The sequence below is a fragment of the Macrobrachium nipponense genome, chromosome 9, assembly GCF_015104395.2.
Source record: "Macrobrachium nipponense isolate FS-2020 chromosome 9, ASM1510439v2, whole genome shotgun sequence".
NCBI classification, from domain to species: domain Eukaryota; kingdom Metazoa; phylum Arthropoda; class Malacostraca; order Decapoda; family Palaemonidae; genus Macrobrachium; species Macrobrachium nipponense.
In genome coordinates this window covers 22,742,109-22,765,365 of record NC_061110.1, presented here as the reverse complement: position 1 = coordinate 22,765,365, position 23,257 = coordinate 22,742,109, and the positions used below count along the sequence as shown (strand labels likewise).

The following is a 23,257-nucleotide window of genomic DNA, read 5'->3' as shown; positions in this document are numbered from 1 at the left end:
GATCCTAATAGAATAAGTTATAATCTCCAGATCTCCAGACCCAGCTAAGTGGTTAATTATCCTCAACGCATGGTGAGAGAGGCAACCCTCTTCAAGGTGAAAAGGTTGGTAAGCCAGAAGATCGGCAATGTTGGGAGCCCAGAAGTAACTCGCTTTGGGCGTAATAGTTTTATTTTTAGTTCATACCAAGACCAATGTTCAGTCAGTAATGCTCCTAAATTTGAAGCTTGATCCTGAGGGTGTGATAAAGAGGATAAAACCTCACTTTAATTTTAGTTATGCGAAGGGTGTTATATTTAATGAAGATCTACATGAAATGGATGAGGAGGAAATTTTGGAAATGTGTCCAGATGTGGTTTGGAAGGTTTTTAAAGTGCCCCGCTCATCGATGCTTATTTTAACATTTAAAAGTTCTTCTCTGCCATCTGAAGTTATTCTTGATAGTGAAATATGAAAGTTCGTCCTTATAGACCGAGAGTGCTCCAGTGCTTTAAATGTTTTGGCTTTGGGACACTCCTCTAAGTTTGTTTGCACCAGAAATAAACTCTGTGAATCGTGTGGCCAGCCTGAGCACGAGGAATGTCTGGACCAGTAATTTTGTGTAAACTGTAAGGGTGAACATCGAGCCCGTGATAAGAAATGTAGTGCATTCAAGAAAGAACAAGATGCATTAATAAAAATCTCTTGACGAACACATCAGTGTGGGACAGGCCAAGAAGCTGTTGGGCAGGAAAACTTATTCGGATGCCCTGAAAGCTCAACAATTAAATACTGCCTCTTCTGGTGCCCGACTGGTGGGGCTCCCCGGTGCCCCGCTGGTGGGGTTTTCCACAGCCCCTCTAGAGGGGTACCCCATGTCCCCCTGGTGGGACCTCCCATGCCCCCCCTGGTGGGGCCTCCCGCTGCCTCCCCTGGTGGGGCCTCCCGTGCCCCCCCTGGTGGGGCCTCCCGTGCCCCCCTTGGTGGGGCTTCCCATGCCCCCCTGGTGGGGTATCCCATGTTGCAGAGACACTGGTCAAGCCAGGGGACCCTGTTGTTTCAAGGGTTCAAGCCAGGTCTCCAATTTGTTGACGACTTCTCCTCGGTCAGGGACATTGCCTGACATTGAGCCCTCACCTGATCCTGTCATTACAGTGCACCGTGGAGATGACGGTGAGGAGATAGAGGCCCTCTTTATTCGTCAGAAGAGGGCTTTCTCCCTCTTCGCCTCATTCACGGTCACTCAGCAATCGTAGGAAAAACAAAAGTAAAACTGAAAGGGCAAGTGAAAGCCCATCTTCTAAAAGATCTGTAACACTAGATCTAGGTCAAATAGTACTGGTAAAACTGATAAGATCTCTCTCACCAGGACACAGATTCCTAAATTAGTAGGGAATTTTTTTTAAGATGCCTTCTCTAAATAATGGCTCTCATGCAGTGGAACATCCGTGGCTTTATACCAAATAGAGAGCAAGTTCGGGTTCTGTTTCAGGGATCATGATCTATCTGCAATGTGTCTTCAGGAGACAAAGTTGGGAGAGCACACTCCCAACTTGGGTTTTTAATTATTCATTCCATAGGTCTAGGTCCCACCCCTGAATAGGTGTACGTGCTCAGGGAGGCACAGGCATCATAGTCCGCAAGTCTGTTAATCATAGGGTTGTTCAATTGAACACTGTGTTGCAGGCTTGTGCAGTTCAAGTTTTCAATCATAAATGGATCACTATTTGTTCTTTATACCTAGATCCATCATTAGAAAGTAGATTACAGGATGCACAGGGTAAATCCTCGTCAGCTAGAATTAAATGATCTTCAGACATTGATAGACCAGCTTCCTAAACCTTCATTTTGATGGGGGATTTTAATGCCAAGCACACCCTCTGGGGAGAGCCAAACTGCGACCGGTGGGGTTTGGGGTTTAATAATAGAACAGCTGCTCGACTTAATGACATCACTTTGATGAATGATGGTTCCCCTACAAGACATGATGTTTTTCATAATACTGACTCGGCCATTGACCTCACTATCTGCTCTTCGTCCTTGAGGTTAGATTACCAGTGGTAGTAGACCAGAATGATCACGGCAGTGATCATTGGCCCATTCACTTAAAGTTTATGAAAAATATTCCATCTCCATGTTTACCAAAATGGAAGGTAGGGGAGGCTGACTGGGGATTATTCAAAAAATCTACTGAAGTTGATCAAGATATAAAAGATTTTCAGAGCCCAACATCCGCTTACGAGTATTTAATCAGTATATTGCTGTGCGGTGCCATGCTGTCTATTCCTCGAACTTCTGGTAAGCCTCGTCGTCCTCTAGTACCTTGGTGGTGTGATGCATGCGCCTTGAGCCGAAAGATAACAAGAACTTGCTACAAGAGATATCGTAGATATCCTTGCTTGGTAAATCAAATTATCTATAAAAGAGCTCTTGCTAAGCAAAAGAAAACTATTAAGCAGGCAAAGAGGGAATCGTTTATCAGATATATAAGTGAATTAAAAATATGATTCCCCATATGTCGTTTGTCTGGAACAGAATCCGAAAGCTGCAAGGGAAATTTTCTCCATCTCCCTTGCCTATTTTGAAAATTGATGGCTTCTTCATATCTGATTCTGGAGAAGTTGCAGAAACCTTTGGTAGGCATTTCTCCAATATATCTAGTGCCCTACATTACTCTCCTGCTTTCAGGAATATTAGGGATGGTACCACGGTTGTTCCTGCTGTAAGTTTAAATTCAGAGTCGTATAAATCTCCCGTTTCACCATGAAAGAATTAGATCATGCAATCTCGTTATCTTCCCCAACATCTCCTGGGGAAGATGATATACTGTACTCAATGATTTTTAATTTGCCTAGAAGTACAAAACAATTTCTTTAGACATTTTAAACAGTTTTTGGCTTTCAGGAACTTCACCAGAGTCTTGGAAGATATCGATTATTGTACCTGTGTTTTTAAAACCTTTTAAAGATTCCTTCCTTCCTAAGAACTATAGGCCAATTGCTCTAACCAGTTGTGTTAGCAAGATTTATGAGGAGGATGGTCAATGCTCGACTTGTGTGGTATTTGGATTCCAAGAATCTTTTATCTAATCGGCAGTTTGGCTTTAGGAAAAATAGAAGTACTTCTGACCCTTTGATGTCCTTACTCGGGAGATACAGAATGCTTTTGCTGTGCAAAACCAGACTGTTGCAGTGTTTCTTTGACCTAGAAAAAGCCTACGACACGACCTGGCGAGGGGGTATCCTTTTGCAACTTGTAGAGTGGGGTGTTGTGGGTAATTTATTTTTATTGTCTGAAAGATTTTTTTGTCAGAACGTTACTGAAAGTAAGAGTGGGCTCTTACATTTCTTCTGCTTACCCTCAAGAAGAAGGGTTACCTCAGGGAAGCGTTCTTAGTCCAACACTCTTTAATGTAGCTGTCAACGGTCTACTAGAACAAGTTCCTGTCGGGGTGCATGTCTGGCCTGCCTTGCTGATGATTATGCAATAATCTGTAGTAAGTCCACAGCTGTTGAAGCTTGTCAAATGATCCAGACTGCTATTAATGCTCAACATCATGGGCCAGTGCTAAAGGGTTCAAATTTTCACCAGAAAAAAACCAAAGCAATACGATTTTGTCGATTACGAAGAGTGGAAGAGATCCCTACGTTGTTTTTAAAAAACGATTCGATTTTACCTTATGAAGATAGCATTAAGTATCTAGGTGTTACATTTGATAAGAAATTAACTTTTACTCAACATGTTAATGAAGTTGTATGTAACGTGAAACTTCGACTTAATATTCTTAAAGTTGTATCTAATTTTAACTGGGGGGTGCAGATCGAATTACCCTTTTGAGGATGTACCAGGTGTTATGCCTAAGCAAAATTGATTATGGTTGCCAAGTTTATGGTTGTGCGTGCAAGAGAACACTGCAGAAATTAGATGTTGTCCATAATATGGCTTTACGTATTTGTACGGGAGCCTATAGAACTTCACCAGTAGAAAGCCTATATGTTGAGTCCGGTTTTCCCCCACTATTTATCCGTAGGGAGGAATTAGGCTTGAGAGCCATATCAAGAATACTTACGTCAAAGCTAAACCCTAACTATAAGTACGTTAGAGAACCAACTGACAGAGCCCCAAATAGACCGAGACTTCCAAAGCCGCTTGAGGTCCGACTAGCAAGCTCTGCCAGGGAGGTGGGATTACTTCCCCTGCAGTAGCTGAAATTTCGCCTTCAAAGTTTCCTCCTTGGAATAGACCATGCCTAGAAATCTGCCAATTAGGACAGCAGGAGCACAGTTCTGTGAACAGTTGAGGGCAAGTTTCTTGGACCATGCTTCCGAACATGGTGATTCTCATCATATATATACTGATGGCTCGAAGGGTTCTGATGGTGTTGGTTGCTCTGTAGTGACTGGTGGTAATCTATTAAAAAGAAACTTCCTTCTAATTCTTCTGTTTTTACAGCTGAACTGCTGGCAGTTTTGACTGCTCTTAAATATATCTTTATAGTTCTTGTACCAACAAGGTTTTTACCATTTTTACCGACTCTTTGAGTGTTTTTATCTTCTCTAAAAAGCCTAGTCTCTTGCCATCCTTTAGTGCAAGAAGTACTAGATTGGTTTTATCTTTTAATTAATAGAAGAGGATTTTCTGTTGGATTTTGTTGGGCTCCGTCCATGTTGGAATTGTTGAGAATGAGCGAGCCGACGCTGCTGCTAAGGCTGCAACTAGGCTTAGGCACATTTCCAACATGGGCGTCCCTGTATCTGATTTTAAAAGTACCATTTCGATTTTATTGTAGAGACCAGTGGCAGGCCCACTGGTCTACTTTAGATAATAATCTTAAATTGAAATCGATTAGGCCTTCTGTTCATCCTTGGCCTCATAGCCGGATGGATAGAAGGTCTGAGATAGTTTTAGCTAGATTGCGTATTGGCCACACTAAATTATACTCACGGGTATCTAATGATGAGTGGAGCGGATAGGCAGGGTTCCTCCGCTGTTCCACCTGTCATGTGGATTTGACTGTGGTGCATATTTTGGTGGAGTGCCCACATTTTGAAACCAAACGTAGAGCTTGTTTGCTGGCAAATAAGTCTCTTGCAGATATTTTAGGTGAAGGTGCTCGGGCAGAGCAAATTATGACATTTTTAAAAAATATTGGTCTTTTTTACGAATTGTAGTTTTCTTTTAATTGTTTTAGGTTCTTGTTTGGTTTTTATGAATGAATGATTTGTATGTTAGATCGGTTGTGTGTATGTTTGTTTGTGTGACAGTGACTTTTTTTATTCTTAAGATATATATGCGCTGAATGGCCCCTCGGCTCCGGCGCTTGGCTATGTGCCAAAAATGTTATAATCTAATCTCTAATCTAGAATTTTTTTTAGCTGAAAAATCATTACTACCACTGATGATGATAACTAGTACAAGAAGAAATTACAAGAAAACATAAATTAGAACTGAAACATGCACAACAAAAGCTTGAACTTTTCCAAGGCAATGAAATGTGATATGAAGATGGCATACTCACAAAATTATCCAGTTATTTACCAAAGACTACTTATAAGAACCTTTGTGGATATATTGACCCACCTGAACTTCTTCTGGTAGATGACATATCTGGGAATTGTGCACGATGCATGATTATAGTTTGTGCAAAAGTAACTTTACCCACGTATTTTTGTGTACTACTTTAAGCAATTCCGCCCTCAGTGCTCATTTATTCTGGTGGAGGAAATGGCAGGATAAAGTTCTTTGGTATTGTGATAATTTTTCATTATTTTTTCACCATATCACAATGGAACAGTTTTTTTTTATCAAGTTTTCATGAATATCCTCATCATCTTTTATAATTAGTGTCACTTGTGATGTTCTTGTGAATTGCCTTGAATGCTGTACCTATTATCCCAAGCCGATTGTTTCGGTTATGTTGATATCTTCTCTATTTCCTTTTGGCATGCAGCCAAACCTAATATAATTTGAGTACATTTTCTCAGCCTTTTCGCCAACACCTTTTCTACTATTTTCATAGCATTCCTCTAGTATCCACACATTGCAATGCATCCCCTTTTCCTTACTACTATGTATATGGCTCTTTGAGTAATTCTTATAAGATTTTCATAGTTCTGGTCAGTTCTTGAATGGCCAACTCCCCGCCTACTTTTATTGTCACTCATTATTCCTGATGGTCCTCGGGTCTTCAATTTTTTCATCTTTTGGATAGCTTTCTTAACCTCTCAAGCTGTTTATGCTTTACATTGTTCCTTCCTCGTTATACCAATGTCTCCCAGTTCCTTCTGTTATTCCTCATCAAAAGTTTTAGAATATTGTCTTTATTATTTAAGGATCTCTGTTTTCAACTTCAATTTCTCCATTAACATCATATAGTTTGTCCATTCAAAAAACTATATCAGTTTTCTTGCTATCCCGATTATTCTACCTTTTGTTGTGCTGTATTGGGATTTGATTCCATTCCTCCAAAATCCTGCACACGATGTCTCCTTGGATGGACTAGTGTCTTTGAGACATCCCAATCCTTAAACATCTTGTAACTCCTCTTCTGTTAATTTCTCCTTTGGTCTAGTAACCGGTTGCAGTAGGCTAGGTTATATTAATTCCTGTGTGAGTGTGTGTAAGCTTCATCTTTTTTATATTTGTTTTCTTTTATTTTTCATAATGGATGTGCAGCTGCATAATTCATGAAAGGTTAAAGAATATAAAAATTAAAGGAGTAGACTGGTTTACAAGCTGAATATGGAGGAATGGTGTCTAAGGTATGTCTGTATGAAGGAAAGGTTACAATGAATCCTCATACCTAATTCACCTTCCCTTCCTCTTGACTGCTGTAGATCTCCCACAACTTTACTAAAATGGTTCTTATTCCATTCCATGACCCTGAATTCATCTTTAGAACTTTTAGGCACCAAACAACATTTTACTCTGAGGTTACAGCCAAAGGGCTGTAACGTCTATTTATGTGCTCATCAGTTTACAATCCTCCTATTAAGGCTATGTAAAAGTAATCAGCTTGTGGTGAAATATAATTTCTGTAAACAAAATTTACAATATAAGCACTGGGTTACTCTGGGACCTACTATGAGGTTATTCAGCACTGAATAGTTATGAGAGGGTGGAAAGTAAGAAAATATGAACAGAGGTATAGTAAGAGGAATTAAAGGAGTTGTGGCTAGGGCCCGAAGGGACACTGGAAAGAACCTTAAGCATTGCCTACAGTGCACCAGATGAGGTCAACTGATGGTGTTATCGGACCTGTCCCACCCAACAGGGTTTTTCCTTTGGAAAAAATGGAATGAATGAATCACAAAATTTAGGCTGTAAAACCAGGCGCTGAAGCACTTCCAACCAATCAGTGCTGAAGATGGTGAAAAAGAGAGTTGAAGTGGTTTGAAAGCAAGATAAAGAGATCCCGAAAGTAAGTGACATGATGCACAAGGATCTAAGGTGTAACCGGGAGGAAAACCTATACTAATTGCAATGAGATATAGTAATTGTTTGAGAGGTTAGATAGAAAACTGGAAAAACAGAAGCAAGAATGGAAGTAAAGCAAAAGGCTTAAAAGTGGGTGTAGCTGGAACCAAAGAGTCATTACATATCATTCAGTACTACTTACAGTGCACACGTAAGGTTCTCTGACAGCGCTACCCTTTTATGACGATTTTCCTATGATGTTTGGGAAAATGCACAAAAGGCTATGTAAAAGTGATAGTTTGCAATGAAAACAATTTTTTTTTTATCATTTTCATAAAGGTTATGTTTAATCAATCTTTTTCAGGAATATTTCATTACAGTACAGCACATAGAAAACCTGCCCTTGTAATGAGATCATTCTGATTGGAATGAGATAATTTTTATCTCACTGTGATGTATTCTCAGTAAATACAAATATTTCTGTCCAAATAAATTATTTTACATTTCACATGACCGTTGCTATTACACTACACTAATGTTTCTCAGTCGAGATTTTCAAATCTCTAGAAGGCTAAAAAATATTTTTGACAATTCCTGGACAAGACACAAGAGCCTGCAATTGTAAATCTGTTTTTGTTATAGCTACTTAATGGTAAGAATGTTTACTTATGTCTCTGATCAGTTTTGAATATTGACATAGTTTTTAAGTAAGTTCCCAATTAAAATCTATTTAATGTCAACTTGGGTTGACAATCTGGAGGAAAAAAAATGTAAGAAGTATACTAATTACTACTTCTCTTACGATTAACTAGGGAAGGGTTAGATAATTTCTGTGGTATCAAGAGTTCCGAGAAGTACCCTAGAATTATAAAGGAAAATATCAGAATTACTAAAGTAAGCATTTACCTCCTCAAAACTTTTTAATACTTTCAGTTCCTAAAACATTTGCAGTATGATAATGTTCTCAAATTTCTATCATATTAGTACAAATATAATAAAACTCATAAATAACAACACAAGTTATGGTATACTCTGTTTTATTGCAATATACATGTTATATGCTATGTTACATAAATGCTCTGCTTTTTAAAGAATTCTCTGGCATAAATGGATGTACGAGTATATATAGAATTATGTATATAGGATACGGAATGTCAATCAGACTGGGTTGTATAACATGATCAACCACCTTGAAACACTGATTTTGGCTGAGCAGGAGCCCAAAGGTACTGTATTTTACTTTATACAAGAGCAATCTGAAAAAATTCTCAGTACAATTCTTTAAAGGTCCATTTTTTTAACATCATATTTTTACTTGACTGTGAAATACAATGAAGTTTAAAATGGACTGCACATGATCAGACATGCAACCCAGTGCTATAAGAATAAGGAGGTATACTGTGGTCTGGTTTAACCAACTAATTATAATATTTATAATTGTAAATTATTATATCCTGTAAATATCACAACACACTGTTTTACAAGTCAACAGTCATACAATGAATGTTTTTTCCTCATTTTAAGAGATTTTCTAATATACGAAGCTCATCTTTATAGTAAAAAACAGTATGCTATTGTGCAAATGGAGTCATAAGAAGATCTATAACCCTTTAAAACAATATAAAATATAAAAAAGGAATAAAATTTTTAAAGTTTCAATGCTATGTGACAAGCTTAAACCTTGTACACCAAGTTACTTTTTTCTTGGTAGATACCTAGATAAAAATGAGATCTGTTATCAAGAAACTTAATTAGACATCTCTTGCAATAATCATGTTCAAGACGTTTTCATTCTTTCTCATTCTTATTCCAGAGTGAATATCCTTGCAGCAATGTCCCTGATCAACCAATCAATTCCTTCACAAGATTCTCTCCTGTCCACAGCACTACATGGTAGGATATACCAGTGATGAGTCTTGAGGCTATTAAGATCCAATATCTGAAAATTCATTAAACACAGGTCATTTGTTTAACTGACACCCATCAGTTTACATTTGCCTAATCTTTAAGTTACCATCTCAGAACACAAACAAAGGAAACCATAGGCCAGAATATACACAAACAAAGGAACCCCATAGGCCAGATAGTATACACTAAACAAAGGAACCCCATAGGCCAGATATACACAAACAAAGGAACCCCATGGGCCAGATATCCCACTGGGCAGCCACTCACCTGATGGTATTAGTGATAGCTAACATTCTGTGTCCATTTTTCCAGCATATTTCTGAGAGGAATTTCAGTATTACACACTTACGGTTTCTGCATAATTCTTTCCAGGTCCTAATGTGTTGAATTTTCTGACAAATCCAAATAGCTCTCTGTGCATGCTCAGTATTTCATAATCCTGATTATCCTTTGCATTCAGATCTTCCCAGACTACACAACCCACCATATAGTACGTGTACTAGATATGCAGTTAATCCTTACAGTCTTGCCTTTTCTTCTATAGGGTTCAGTATTGCAAAGTTTTCTATGTATTTTATTCCTGTTGTGATCAATTGCAGAATGTCCTTAATCTTGCACAGACTTAATTTGTTAGTACATACATACGTATACTACTTAAAAAATTCACATTGGTGCAAATGCTTTTTTTTTTTTTAGCAAGCTGACATGAATCTGGCTTCAAAAGCTAAGCTTATTTGTCATTTATTTTACTTCATTACTTTTCTTATTCTCTTTCACAGCTTATTCTTTACTTCTCAGTTTCTATTTTTATACTGAACTGTTCCCCAATCCCAGCCTTTGGCTAGGCTTCCCAAAATTCTAGCCTAACCCTCAATAGCCTATGAAAACATTCAGTACCTTAAAAACGCCTATGGTATTCAAACAATTAAGTACTATGCATTCTCATTTTGTGAAATAAGTGGGTATTAAGCAAGATACACCACAAAATAATAAAACAAAAACAAACTAATAAGCAAAATGTTTCACTCATGATTTTCCAACACAATCTTGTATGTATTCAAATCAACTGAATCAACATGGAAAAGCAATCCATAGGTATTAAGTATAAGAAATATGATATTGTCATGATACAATAAAGTTTTATACATACTTACCTGGCAGATATATACTTAGCTATAGACTCCGTCGTCCCCGACAGAAATTCGAATTTCGCGGCACACACTACAGGTAGGTCAGGTGATCTACCGCCACTGCCGCTGGGTGGCAGAACTAGGAACCATCCCATTTTTCTAAACAGATTTGCTCGTTCCACCTGTCTCCTGAGGGGAGGCTGGGTGTGGCCATTTAATAGTATATATCTGCCAGTAAGTATGTATAAAAACTTATTGTATCATGACAATATCATTTTTTATACATTCAACTTCCCTCCCTGTCAGATATATACTTAGCTGATTGGCACCTTTGGCGGAGGGTAAGAGACAGCTAATTACTGAATAGACAGGGAACAACATACGTTGTAGGTAACAAAAATATAAGAAACCTTGGTTCCTACCTGTGTCGGCGAAAGACTTCATGGCTACTGCCTAGGAGCTTACATCGCCTCAAGAGCCTCAGCGAGGTAGTGACCTCATGCTAAGAATTCTTGATGGTCTGTTGATGGGGTCTTATCCACTTACTTGACAGAACCAAAGGATCTTTGTCAATGGGGTCCTATCCACTTCCATGACAAAACACCTTGCCATATGGCATCATTAAGGAGCATAACACCGATCCCGATCACCTGATCCTAATACCGGGGGTTAGTACTACGATTGAAAGGAGTTATCCCCCCAACACCCCCTCCTTTCAAACGACCATAAAAAACTCAAAACCAAACAATCTTTTAGTTAAAACAATATTATTTAAGGATCAGTACCAGCTCCCTGTCCCAGCACAGTATCCGCTGATACATAAGGTCCAAGAGAAAAACACTTTTCATAAGTCACTCTGACGTCTTTTAAGTAATGGGAGGCAAATACCGAGTTGCATCTCCAATATGTTGCTGCTAATATGTCTTTCATTGACATATTTCTATTAAAGGCTAGGGAAGTTGCAATTGCACGGACTTCGTGTGCTCTAACCCTAAGCAGCTTAAATGTTTCCTCTTGGCATTTCATGTGAGCCTCCGTTATCACATTTCTTACGAAGAATGCTAATGCGTTCTTCGACATTTGCCTCTTCGGGTTCCTTACCGCGCACCATAGGCTCTGATTACAACCTTGAAGTTGACTCTTTCTCTTCAGATAAAACTTCAGTGCTCTGACCGGACAGAGAGACCTTTCTGTTTCTCTACCCACAAGGGGAGAGAGGCCCTTGATTTCAAAACTTCTGGGCCAAGGCTTAGAAGGATTCTCATTCTTGGCCAAAAAACAAAGGTTGGAAAGAGACAACAGCAGAATCTCCTCTAAAACCTACGAACGAGAGTCTAATGCATGTATCTCACTGACCCTCTTGGGCCGTCGCGAGGGTCAAGAGAAAAATGCACTTCCTCGAGAGATCTCTAAAGGATGCCTTATCAGGTGGTTCGAAAGTATCCGAAGAGAGAAACTGGAGGACCACATCTAGGTTCCAACTTGTAGTGATAAAGGATTTAGACTTTGTAGTACCAAAGGATCTTATCAAATCATGGAGATCCTTATTGTCTTCTATGTTAAGGCCCCTGTTTCTAAATACAGCCGAGAGCATACTTCTATAACCTTTTTATGGTAGAAAACAGCTAAACGTGATTCCTCTCTAAGGAAGATGAGGAAATCAGCAATTTCGGTCACAGAGGTATCGGAAGAGGACAGCTTCTTCGACCTACACCATCTACGGAAGACTTCCCACTTCGATTGATAGACCGCAGAGTAGAGGACCTGCGGGCTCTGGCAATTGCGCTTGCAGCTTTTCGCGAAAAGCCTCTCGCTCTGACAATGTCTTTCGATAGTCCGAAAGGCAGTCAGGAAGAGAGCGTGGATGTTTCCGTGATATCTCTCGAAGTGGGGTTGTTTGAGCAGATCTGTCCTCATGGGAAGAGATCTGGGGAAGTCCACCGTCCATTCCAGTACCTCTGGTGAACCAATCTCGAGCGGGCCAATATGGGGCGATTAGAGTCAGTTCGTCGCCTCCGAGGAACGGAACTTTCTTAACACTTCCCCCAGGATCTTGAACGGGGGAAAAGCGTAGGCATCTATGCCCAAACCAGTCCATGAGAAAAGCATCTATCGCTATTGCTCTTGGATCTTCTACAATGGAGCAAAAGTTTTCTATCCTTCTGGAGAGAAACGTGGCGAACAGGTCTATCTGAGGCTTCCCCCAGAGAGACCAGAGCTTTCGGCAGACTTCGGAGTGTAGGGTCCACTCTGTTGGAAGGACCTGGTTCTTCCTGCTGAGTCTGTCTGCTCTGACATTTTTTGTCCCTTGTACAAACCTTGTCAGCAATACAGTGCCTGTCGTTCCTCTGCCCATATCAAGAGGTCTCTCGCTATCTTGTATAGTGTAAGCGAGTGAGTCCCCCCCTGTTTTCGGATGTAAGCCAGAGCCGTGGTATTGTCCGAAATTACCTGGACTACCACGCATCTGACCTCCGACTCGAAGTACTTCAAGGCTAGATGAACTGCCATAAGTTCTTTTACATTTATATGCCAGGACACCTGTTCTCCTGTCCAGGTTCCTGACATTTCCTTCTTTCTTTCCTAGAGTTGCTCCCCATCCCGTTTCCGAGGCGTCGGAAAACAACACTAGGAGAGGGTTCCGAATCGCAAGGGATATGCCTTCGTTCTTCTGAAGCGGGGTGGGTTAACCACCACCTCAGGTCTAATTTTATTTCTTGAAGAATGGGAAACTGATCCGAAAGATCCCCTTTCTTTCTGTCCCACATTCTTTGCAGGTAAAATTGCCAGAGGTCTCAGATTGAGCCTCCCTAGGGAAACGAACTGCTCCAGCGATGAAAGGGTGCCCAGAAGACTTAACCATTCCCTCGCTGAGCTTCGTTCTTTCCCTAAAAAGTTTGATATTTTCTCAAGCCTCAAGCAATTCTGTCTTGCGATGGAAATGCTCGAAAACCCCGAGAATCCATCTGAATCCCCAGATAGACAAGTCTTGGCTGGGGACCATCTGAGACTTCTCGAGGTTCACGAGCAGTCCGAGTGAGCGAACGAGATTCAACGTCGTTTCTACGTCCTCCAAACATTGTTCTTTCGACTTGGCCTTGTTATAGCCAGTCGTCCAGATAGAGGGATATGTTCACCCCCTCCAGATGAAGCCACCGTGCTACGTTCCTCATCAGGTTGGTGAACACTTGAGGAGCCGTAGACAGGCCGAAGCACATGGCCCTGAATTGAAAGACCCTTCTTCCCTGCATCATGAATCGTAGATATTTCCTCGATGACGGATGAAGAGGGACGTGAAAATATGCGTCTTGTAGATCCAAGGAGGCCATCCAATCTCTGGACGCAGAGCCGCTAGCACCGATTTGGATGTTTTTCCATATGAGAACTTGCTGTTTCTCTACGAATCGGTTTTCAGTGCGCTCACATCATGGACAGGTCTCCACCCTCCCGAGGCTTTCGGAACTAGGAACAGTCGATTGTAAAAGCCCTGAGAGTGTGGATCCGGTACTAATTCTATGGCCCCCTTGTCCAACATTTGTTCTACTAATTGCAGAAGGATCTTCCTCTGACAGGGTCCGCGTACTTCGCCGACAGTTCTCTCGAAATAGACGTCAAGGGAGGTCTTGTCCCTGAAGGGGATGAGATATCCTCTCCTCACAATTGAGAGGGACCAGTTTGGTCCGCCCCTCTCGACGTCCATTCTTCTGCAAAATTCAGTAGTCTGGCACTACTGGTGTTTGGAGGACTTGAGGTTCATTTGCTTTTCTTGGTAGGTCTAAAGGCAGAAGCCCTACCTGTTCTTTCTGCTCCTCTCTTCTTAAAGGAGGATCTCGAAGATGAACTCCCTCGAAAGGGCGGCTTCGGGACCCGTGTCTCCCCTTCGTGGCAGGAACAGCTGTCTCGGCCTTTGGTTGATTGAACCAGAAGGTCTGTGTCGCCTTCTCGGTAAGTGAGTGAGAAATATCTTTCACTAACTGAGAAGGGAAAAGCTGGTTAGACAGAGGAGCGTACAGAAGGGACGACCTCTGTGCCGGAGAGACAGCTTTCGTAAGAAAAGAACTGAATACAGTTCTCTTCTTAAGTATTCCCGCCCCGAAAAGGGAGGCCACTTCTCCCGATCCGTCTTGCACTGCTTTATCCATACAAGTCAAAATACTATTAAGGATATCGGGGCTCAGTTGTTCATTGTCTTGTGTCCTCTTGGCCATCACCCCAAGGGACCAGTCCAGAAAGTTGAAAACTTCCAAGACATGGAACAATCCCTTGAGGAGATGGTCCATTTCAGACATTCCCCAAGTTGTCTTGGCTGAAGAAAGAGAGCGTCTCCTTGACGCGTCCACCATCGTTGAGAAATCTGCCTCTGCAGTCGCTGGGAGGGCGAGTCCCATTGCTGTTCGCCTGTCTCATACCAGATACCCCTCCTCCCAGAAAGTCTGGAGGGAGGGCAGGTAAAGACAGTCTTTCCCGCCTCCTTCTTGGAGTTAAGCCAATTTCCAAAAGACTGCAAAGCCTTCTTCATGGAAATTGTCGGCCGCATCTTCAAGAAGGAGGACGACTTTGCGGTTTTCGCGCTCGTGAACAGCGACCGAGGAGAAAAGGAGGAGCGGCAGGACCTCAATGAATCTCCAAATTCTTGGAGTAAAAGTGCAGCCACGCTTTGTAGTCTGATAGTCCCGCCCGCTTTTTGATCTTCGGGTGTCAGAGACATCTTCTAATGCAAGTTCCACCGGAGAATCATTATTAGCCGAGGGAGAACGTCTCTTCTCGCAAGGTGAAGGACTCTTCGCAGGATCAACTGCCTCCCGACAAGGTCGACGGCCGCCTGTGCGACATCTTGTGTCCCTGTCGGGAGAATCCCGATCCTGAGAAAAAACCCGATCATCATCTAAGCCCTCCTGACAAGAATGACGGCCGCCTGTGCGACATTTTGCATTCTTCTCAGGAGACAGCTGTGCTTGCGGCAGATTTTCACCAGAAACGGACATATCGTGAACAGGACGACGGCCGCCTGTGCGACGTCTTTCGTCTCTGTCCAGAGAAATCCATTCCTGGTCCAAATCATAAAGAGACGCTTCCTGGTTGATTTCTCCGTACTGTTCTTTTGAAGAAAATCTTTCAATGCGCTTGGACGTATCTGTCCGTCTCGGACTGTGTCGTCTGTCCGAGCTGTCCACATATGGAACTTGGCGCTTGGCTGGTGTCATTCCAGTACGACACTTCTGCCTGTCCGTCTTGTCCGCTTCTGGCTCCTGGCGCCCGGACGGAGTTGCCTGCCGCACGACGTTTTTCCTATCCAGGCTGTCCGCCTTGCCACGGCTGTCCGCGGTAGGCATGCATCGCTTGAACATAGTTGTCCGCATAGGACATATCTGCCTGTCCGGGCTGTCCGCTTCTGGCGAATGGTGTCTGGTTGGCGCCGTCCGCGTAGGACACTTTTTCCCGTCCGAGTAGTCCAATTCTGGCGCCGAGCGCCTGGGTCGTTCTGTCCGACTCGGACACTCTTCGTCATTGTCCGTATGTTTCGTCTCAATTCTATGAGTTTTCATCCTTCTTTCTTTATTCCTCTCTGTACTCGTACGAGGAGTAGAGGAGATAAGTCTGGAGTCCGGAACGCCCTTCGGACGAGATCTCTTAACCGGAAGAAAATCGTCCTTTTTCCTCGGGAGGTCTTTTCTCAATACTCCTACTAAAGAGGAAATCTGCTCCTGCATTTTACGTAGGATGTCCGTCGCTGTTTCTTCTTTCTCTTTGTCACGAATATGGAATTTTTATTCTAAAATTAATATTAATAATACTTACCTGTATAATTTATCTAGCCCTAAATACCAAAAACCGCACCAAAATTTTACCACATTGTCACCCTGTTACCTCCTATTCTGTCCGCCAGTTGGCAACACTGTCGTTGACAGATACGAAAACCTTCCCTCAAATCAGTTGTGATAGGCAGATCGTGGGGTAGGATGGGTGGGACTAGATAAATTATACAGGTAAGTATTATTAATATTAATTTTAGAATAAAAATTCCATATTAATAAACATTACCTTAATATAATTTATGTAGCCCGATTAACCACATTGAAAAGGAGGAGGGAATCTGAATACAATTTCCCCTTCGGACAGAATAGGAGAAAACAAACAAAGAAATATATATCATAGGCAGTCAAAACTCAACCCAAGGTCCAAAGATACTAACAACTCAAAGTCTCCTACCATAATGCCACCAACTGCGGTAGCACAGGACAAGGAGTAAGTGCATAGTCAGTCCCGTCTGTACTAAAGTCATGGTGACGACCAGGTGACCAGTCAGACGAATTGCGGACAGCAAGGCTGCACCCTGAAGACTATCAAGCACTATTCTTTCCCTAAAGGATGAGTGTCTGGAATGTCTGGGCGATTCAAAGCTAAGCGACCTTGGGGGGTGTATCAACGCAACCCGAAGTCGCCAGCAACAAATCGGCTCATGAGCAACTCCTAACTCGAGCTTTCTGGTGCCAAGAGAAAGGAGCGCGGAGCAAAAAGGCGATTCAGTCCCGAAGGACGAATGCCTGACAGTCCAACCTGGTCTCATGTTACACGATCATCGGGGGGGGTGTATCAACGCAACGCTTCGTCAACAGAAACTCAGGGCTACTAAATGTCGCCTGATCACACGATTGTGTCTGACTCCGAGAAGACAGGTGAGACAAAAAGTAGATGGTGAGCGAGTCACCAGATGACAGCAGACGATCCATCGACTAATTACCCTGTCCAGGACAGTGGAAGAAGCAGGAGTCGTCAGGACAAGCGAACCAGTGGCTAGTCCTAGGTCAGCATCGACTCTGGGAGAAGCGTAGTCGCCAGTGCCGACAACCCAGTGGCTGGACCATTTCACACTGAAAATGGATGCAGCATGAGTTGCCAAGCAGTCAGTCCTTGTCATCAAAACACCTAAATACCAAACTGCCTGATTCCCGTTATAACTACGTCAAAAACTGCCATGGGTTATAATACAAAAACAAAAGATATATACAACAAACAAAAATTAATGATAATATACAGGTAGCAACCAAACGTAAAACAGGAAGACTACCTAATTCTCCTGTCTGACGACCTGTCCTGCCATCACCAACGGGCCCAAAGAACGAAGGTCGCCTAGAACTAGAGAAATATCCCATCAAGTAAAAAGAGGCAAAACAGAATTAGAACGCCAAGTCGCCGCCTCAGCACCTTGGCGACTGAGACGTTCTTCATAAAAGCTACTGATGTAGCAACTGCTCTAATACTATGTGCTCTGGCGTCTGGTCTTTCCCCAGCAGCCGAACCACCAGTTTTTAACGATCAGATCTCTGAGAAAAAAGGATACACCATTCTTTGAAATAGGTCTCTTGACATTTCGGGGTGAAACAAACAGATGACGGGGACGACCCTGAATGTCCTTCGTGCGGCGTAAATAACATGGAGCGCCCTAACAGGGCAAAGAACTAATTCCTCATTTAAATTACCAACAAAGTCGACCAGCGACTTCAGTACGAAAGACCTGGAATGGGATTATCAGACGATTCAGTCTTTGCAACAAATTCAGGAAGGTATGACAAAATCATGTCTTGTCCAGATCTGGCAACCAGAAAAGAGAGTGCTTGCAGTTCACCCACCCTCTTGGCTGTAGCCAGTGAGACAAGGAAGAGTGTCTTAGAAGAGAGGTCCCTAAATTTGGCAGAATTCAGAGGCTCAAACGGAGGGAACCTTAAGGCTTGAAGGACTTTGTTAACGTCCCATGTCGGAGGCGAACACTGTGGCCTGGGTCGAGATAGGGAAAAAGATCGAAGTAAATCTCTAATGACATAAGATGAAGAGATCTCAGGAAGCCTTGCCTTAAAAACATAGGAAAGCATAGACCTATAACCCTTAATACACGAATGTGACAGGGCCCTGTCATGATGTAAATGAACTAAAAACTCCGCTACTTTCGGTAAGGAAGGTCTAGAAATTGAATGTCCTTGAGACTTACAACCAACGTCTGTAAACCGACCATTTAGCCTGATAATTTACTCTGGTTGATTGCCGCCTGGCAAGAGCCAACTGTCGCGCCACTCTGGAGGAGAACCCTTCGTGCTTGGAGAACCTCCTGACAGTCTCCAGGCATGAAGATGAAGCATGTGGAGCCTCTGATGGAACCGATGATGAAAAATGGGGTTGTTTGAGAAGATCTGGTCTCTCTGGCAGGCGAATGGGGGGTTCCACCAGTGCTTCCAGAAGGTCGGAAACCACTCCTTCTGTGGCCAGAAGGGGGCGATCAAGGTGAGATCCAGACGCTTGGTTGCCCTCACCAGAGAGAACGGAGGAAAAGCATAGGCTTGAAGTCCCTCCCAGTCCTGCAAAAGAGAGTCTGTCCCGGCACTCTGAGGAGTCTGGTAAGGGGCGAAGAATATCTGGCACCGAAAATTCAGTGGGGTGGCAAACAGATCGACTGTGACAGGCCATTTCTTCCTGAGGCTGTCAAAGACTTCCTGGCAAAGTGTCCACTCCGACCCTTGAACTTCGTTCGATTCTCGACAAGGCGTCTGCTAAGACGTTGTGATGGCCCAGGATAAACTGAGGGACCAACGTAATCCCCCTGTCTTCTGCCCAACACAGGATTGATCGGGCTTCTTGAGTGAGATGATCCGACTGTGTGCCGCCTTGGTTTTCTCAAGTACGAGACTGCTGTGGTGTTTGTCGACAAAGATCGCGACAACCGACTCCAACAGTTTGTTCCTGAAATGAAAGAAGGCCTAGGTACACTGCCCTCAGTTCCCTCCAATTTATTGACATGCTCCTCTCCTCCTCTAACCAAAGGCCCGAAGCGGCTTCGGAGCCCAGGTGTGTGCGCCCCAACCTTGATCCGGGCGTCTGACCAAAACATTAGGTCCGGAGGAACCGAAAGAAGAGATGTCCCTGACTTGAGGCGGTGAACTTGCATCCACCAACAGAGATCCTTCCGACATTGTGGAGAAGAGCGACTATCGGGTCCTCGGACACAAAATCCCATGACTGGCGAAGTGTCGACTGAAGGGACCTCATTCTGAGACGACCTCCGGAACCAGTTGGATGAGGGATGACAAATGGCCCAGGAGAGACCTCCAAAGAGAAACTGGCTGCGTTACGGAGGACAAAAATTCTTCGATCAGACTCAGAAGCTTGTCTATCCGTTTCTGAGCGGGAGAAGCCCTCAAAATCTGGGAATTCAAACAATCCCCAGATAAGTCATGATCTGGCAAGGGATTAGATTGGACTTGTCGAAGTTGACACGAATGCCCAACTCGACACAAAGAGACAGAACTATCTCCCTCGACCGGAGACATTTCTCTAGAGATTCGGCCTGGACTAGCCAATCGTCCAGATACCGAAGCATCCTTACATTTAACTGATGCAGAATAGCTGAAACAGGAGCCATCACCCGAGAAAAGACCTGTGGAGCAGTGGTGAGGCCGAAACAAAGGGTCTTGAACTGGAAAACTCCCGAGTCCGTGAAAAACCGAAGGTAAGGTCTGCTTCTTGGATGGATGGGGATTTGCAGATAAGCATCCTGCAGATCGATGGAAATCATCCAGTCCCCCCTCCTGACGGATGAAAGCAACAGTCTGGACCGTCTCCATCCTGAACTTGGACTTTAGAATGAACTTGTTCAAAACTGAAAGATCTAGATGGGGTGCGCCAGGCACCCGAGGCCTTTAGAACTACAAACATCCGAGAGTAAAACCGAGAGAAGGAGGAGCTCGCTCTATGGCATCCTTCTCCAAGAGGGCCGAAAGCTCCTTCTCCAAGGTTTGACCCCTGATTGAGTGAGGGGAATAACTGCTGAACTCGAGAGGACGATTGGAAAGTGGAGGTCTGGAAACAAAAAGGGATCTCGTACCTTCCTTCAGGACCTCCACCACCCAAGCATCCACCGCTCTCTCCCCTGCCAAGCTGACCAATGGCGGGAGAGACAAGCTCCTACTGCGGTCTCCAGGCGAGGTGATGACTCCTACTTCCGAAAATTCTTACGCAGAGACAAGGAAGAAGAGAAGAGAAGAAGAATGGTCCTCCTGGAGGTTGAGCTCTTTCTCTGCCCTTGGAGCCACGCCAAGAACCTCCTCTCCCGCGTTTTCAAAAGGGTGAGCACCAGAGGATGAAGAAGAGGCACCAAAGCAACCTGAGATGTACTCTGGAAAAAAGAGCCAGAAGGAGGTTGTTGGGCTGGAGCAGAAGGTACAGATCTGGTCCTAAACTTACGCTTACTCCTTGAAGGAATGGGAGGAAGACCAGAGGAAAAAGCTCTTGATAAGGCCCAGTGAGCTTGGGAAGAGGCATCACCTTGATGTTCCTTCAAAACCTCAGAAAGCACAGAAATATCGAAAAGGAAATCGCCAAAAGGAGAAGACGGACAACAGGAACGGGTTCTCTGAATCTCTGATACAGAGGAGGGTACTGCGACAAATATTACAGGTTTACGCCTTAGAGAAACAAGAAAGGCCTGCATTGAAGCAGCAAGCTCGTTCTGATGTACAGAAGCGATTGAAATGGATGAGCAGAATTTCTCAAAAAGAGGAGCATCAGGAGGAACAAACCCGGAGTCCTTGATATACATTAAAAGCCCTCCGAGGACCCACATATGAAGGATTGAGCTTCTTGTAAGGAGCTCATAACAGCCTCCATAGCAATAAAATCTTCAATTGAGACAGAGACCGAAGCCTTAGAAGGCAAGGGTTGACTTGAAAGTCGGACAAAATCAGGATTTGGCTTGGGGGGTCGAGAGAATGAAGAATCATCCGCCACCTGGTAAACTCCTCTCCGGTGTCGTAGAAGAGAAGAGAGCTTCCTCTTCCCTTCCCGATCACCTTCGAAAGTTTAGCGGCAACGTCCGCCCTCACTCTCGCGAACCTCTGGGCAAAGGGGAAAACGTAAAAATTCCCCGTGACCGGGAAGGACCGTCAAGAAAAAATCCCTTCTGTAATACAACGAGGCGGAGGCTGCTTCTGCTCTTTAGGCCTCGCCTGAGGAAGAAAACTCAAAATTAAATCAAAAAGTTTCTTGAATTCTACATCATGACATCCATTCAAGGAAACATCAATATCACACGAATCCGCGTCACTCATCATGATCATCGTCAGATCCTAACTTAGAAACTTCCTCTGAAGTAAAATCCGTGACGACTAGCTATCTTAGGTCTGACACTATATCCCTCCCCCTTCTCCTAAATAAGCGCCCTTTGGCACTGTTACGGGACTAACAGGGGACACGTTGGGTAAAGATTCGTTAGGCACCTGCCCGGACCGGATCCCCCCTAGGCCTTTTGCCACGACGGGGTTCACAAGCCGGGGTATCTGTCGCACCGTTACCATGGTGCTGTCGACAGGTACCTCACGAGGAGCTGAAAATGAATCTAAAAAGTGTGTTAGACATTCTAGTAAAGGCTTCTTGAAAATTCTCTGACAGATTGTTAAACTTAGCAGAAATATCTCTATCTAGACTAAGCTGTAATTTCTTAAATTCTCTTTCCAGGTAGTTTCCATTGCCAAAATCTTCGAATCTACATCAGAAATAACTTCACTAATTACCGGTTGTACAGGGGGCAAAGCATCAATTAATTCGGAATCGGAGTCGTACGATACCGAAACCGAAGAGCCAGAATCATGAGCGCCCAAGTCAAAGAATTCGTTAGATACAGTTTTAGCAATCGATTTCTTTTTCTCCTTAACCGATCTTTTACGCTGCAAGATTGTTTGGCGTTTTCATTATAAGCAGTCATATCCTCGTCAGACCAGGGCTTACATACGTCACACGAGAAGTCAAGTCACAAACCTGTCACGACAAGAGCTACAAATGTCATGGGGTTCATACTCCCTGCTACTCATCCTTGTCCACAAACCGGGCAGTTCCTGATGTTGCTGGCAGAAGGAAGCATCGTAATTTCTTGGTAATCCATTGTAGAATTGACAGTCAGTAGTTCCGGGTGGCGCGCAAAAGTTCGTAATTTAAGATAAGAACCACAACAGAAATCAAAGTTAATTCACTATTTCGTGATGTAATGCGTGAGTGGTAATTCATATAAAGTCTCATTTAACAAATAATGAAAGCTTTAAAGGCACAAAAATGTTTAAGGAAATTTATAAAGAGCGGCCGTGATGTAAACAACACGGGCGCTCGTTAACAACTGATTTGAGGGAAGGTTTTCGTATCTGTCAACGACAGTGTTGCCAACTGGCGGACAGAATAGGAGGTAACAGGGTTGACAATGTGGTAAATTTTGGTGCGGTTTTTGGGGATTTAGGGCTAGATAAATTATATTAAGGTAATGTTTATTAATAGGAGAATGCGCTCTGGAAGGTGTAGGAGATCGAGATATTGTCCTTTTGGCTCTTTTCCTCTCGTAGGGAGAATCGTCCGGAAAACGTTCCGGGCTCGAGTCCAACGTCGGAGCTTTCCAACTCCTCTTGATCGGACGCGACAGTTCGTCGGAAGTCCATCCACTTCTTCGAGGAGACGAATCGGATGACGAAAAGCACTCTTTCAGGATGCCTTTCCAATGGCGATCCTTGGCAGTCTGGGACGCTACAGATTCTGCCGAGGGGACGCCTGACCGGTGGGGATTCTCCGTAACCTCCGTACGACTGTCGACATTCCTTCTCCTCTGGGCCTGGGAGCTTGGAAGAGGTCTAGGTCTGGGAGCGAGACAGAGCCGATCAGACGCACCCTCCACTACACTGGGGACACTTATGTCACTTTCCACATTCTTACCTTTAAGAGCTTGCATTTCAAGCTCCATCCTTCTTAATGCGGTCTTCAGATTTGCAATCTCCGCAGCAGAACTTGCAACATCTGCT

At 43.4% G+C, this 23,257-nt stretch overlaps 1 protein-coding gene across 1 annotated transcript in view; it reads right to left on the bottom strand.

The window, feature by feature from the left end:
* Positions 1-8,415: 8,415 nt before the first annotated feature.
* Positions 8,416-23,257, bottom strand: part of LOC135218345 (ADP-ribosylation factor-like protein 2) — a 173,034-nt gene continuing 158,192 nt past the window's right edge. Inside the window, exon 5 of the mRNA XM_064254572.1 lies at positions 8,416-9,334. Coding sequence (XP_064110642.1) covers positions 9,200-9,334 — 135 coding nt within the window. The 3' untranslated portion in view covers positions 8,416-9,199. The remainder of the gene's footprint in view (positions 9,335-23,257) is intronic.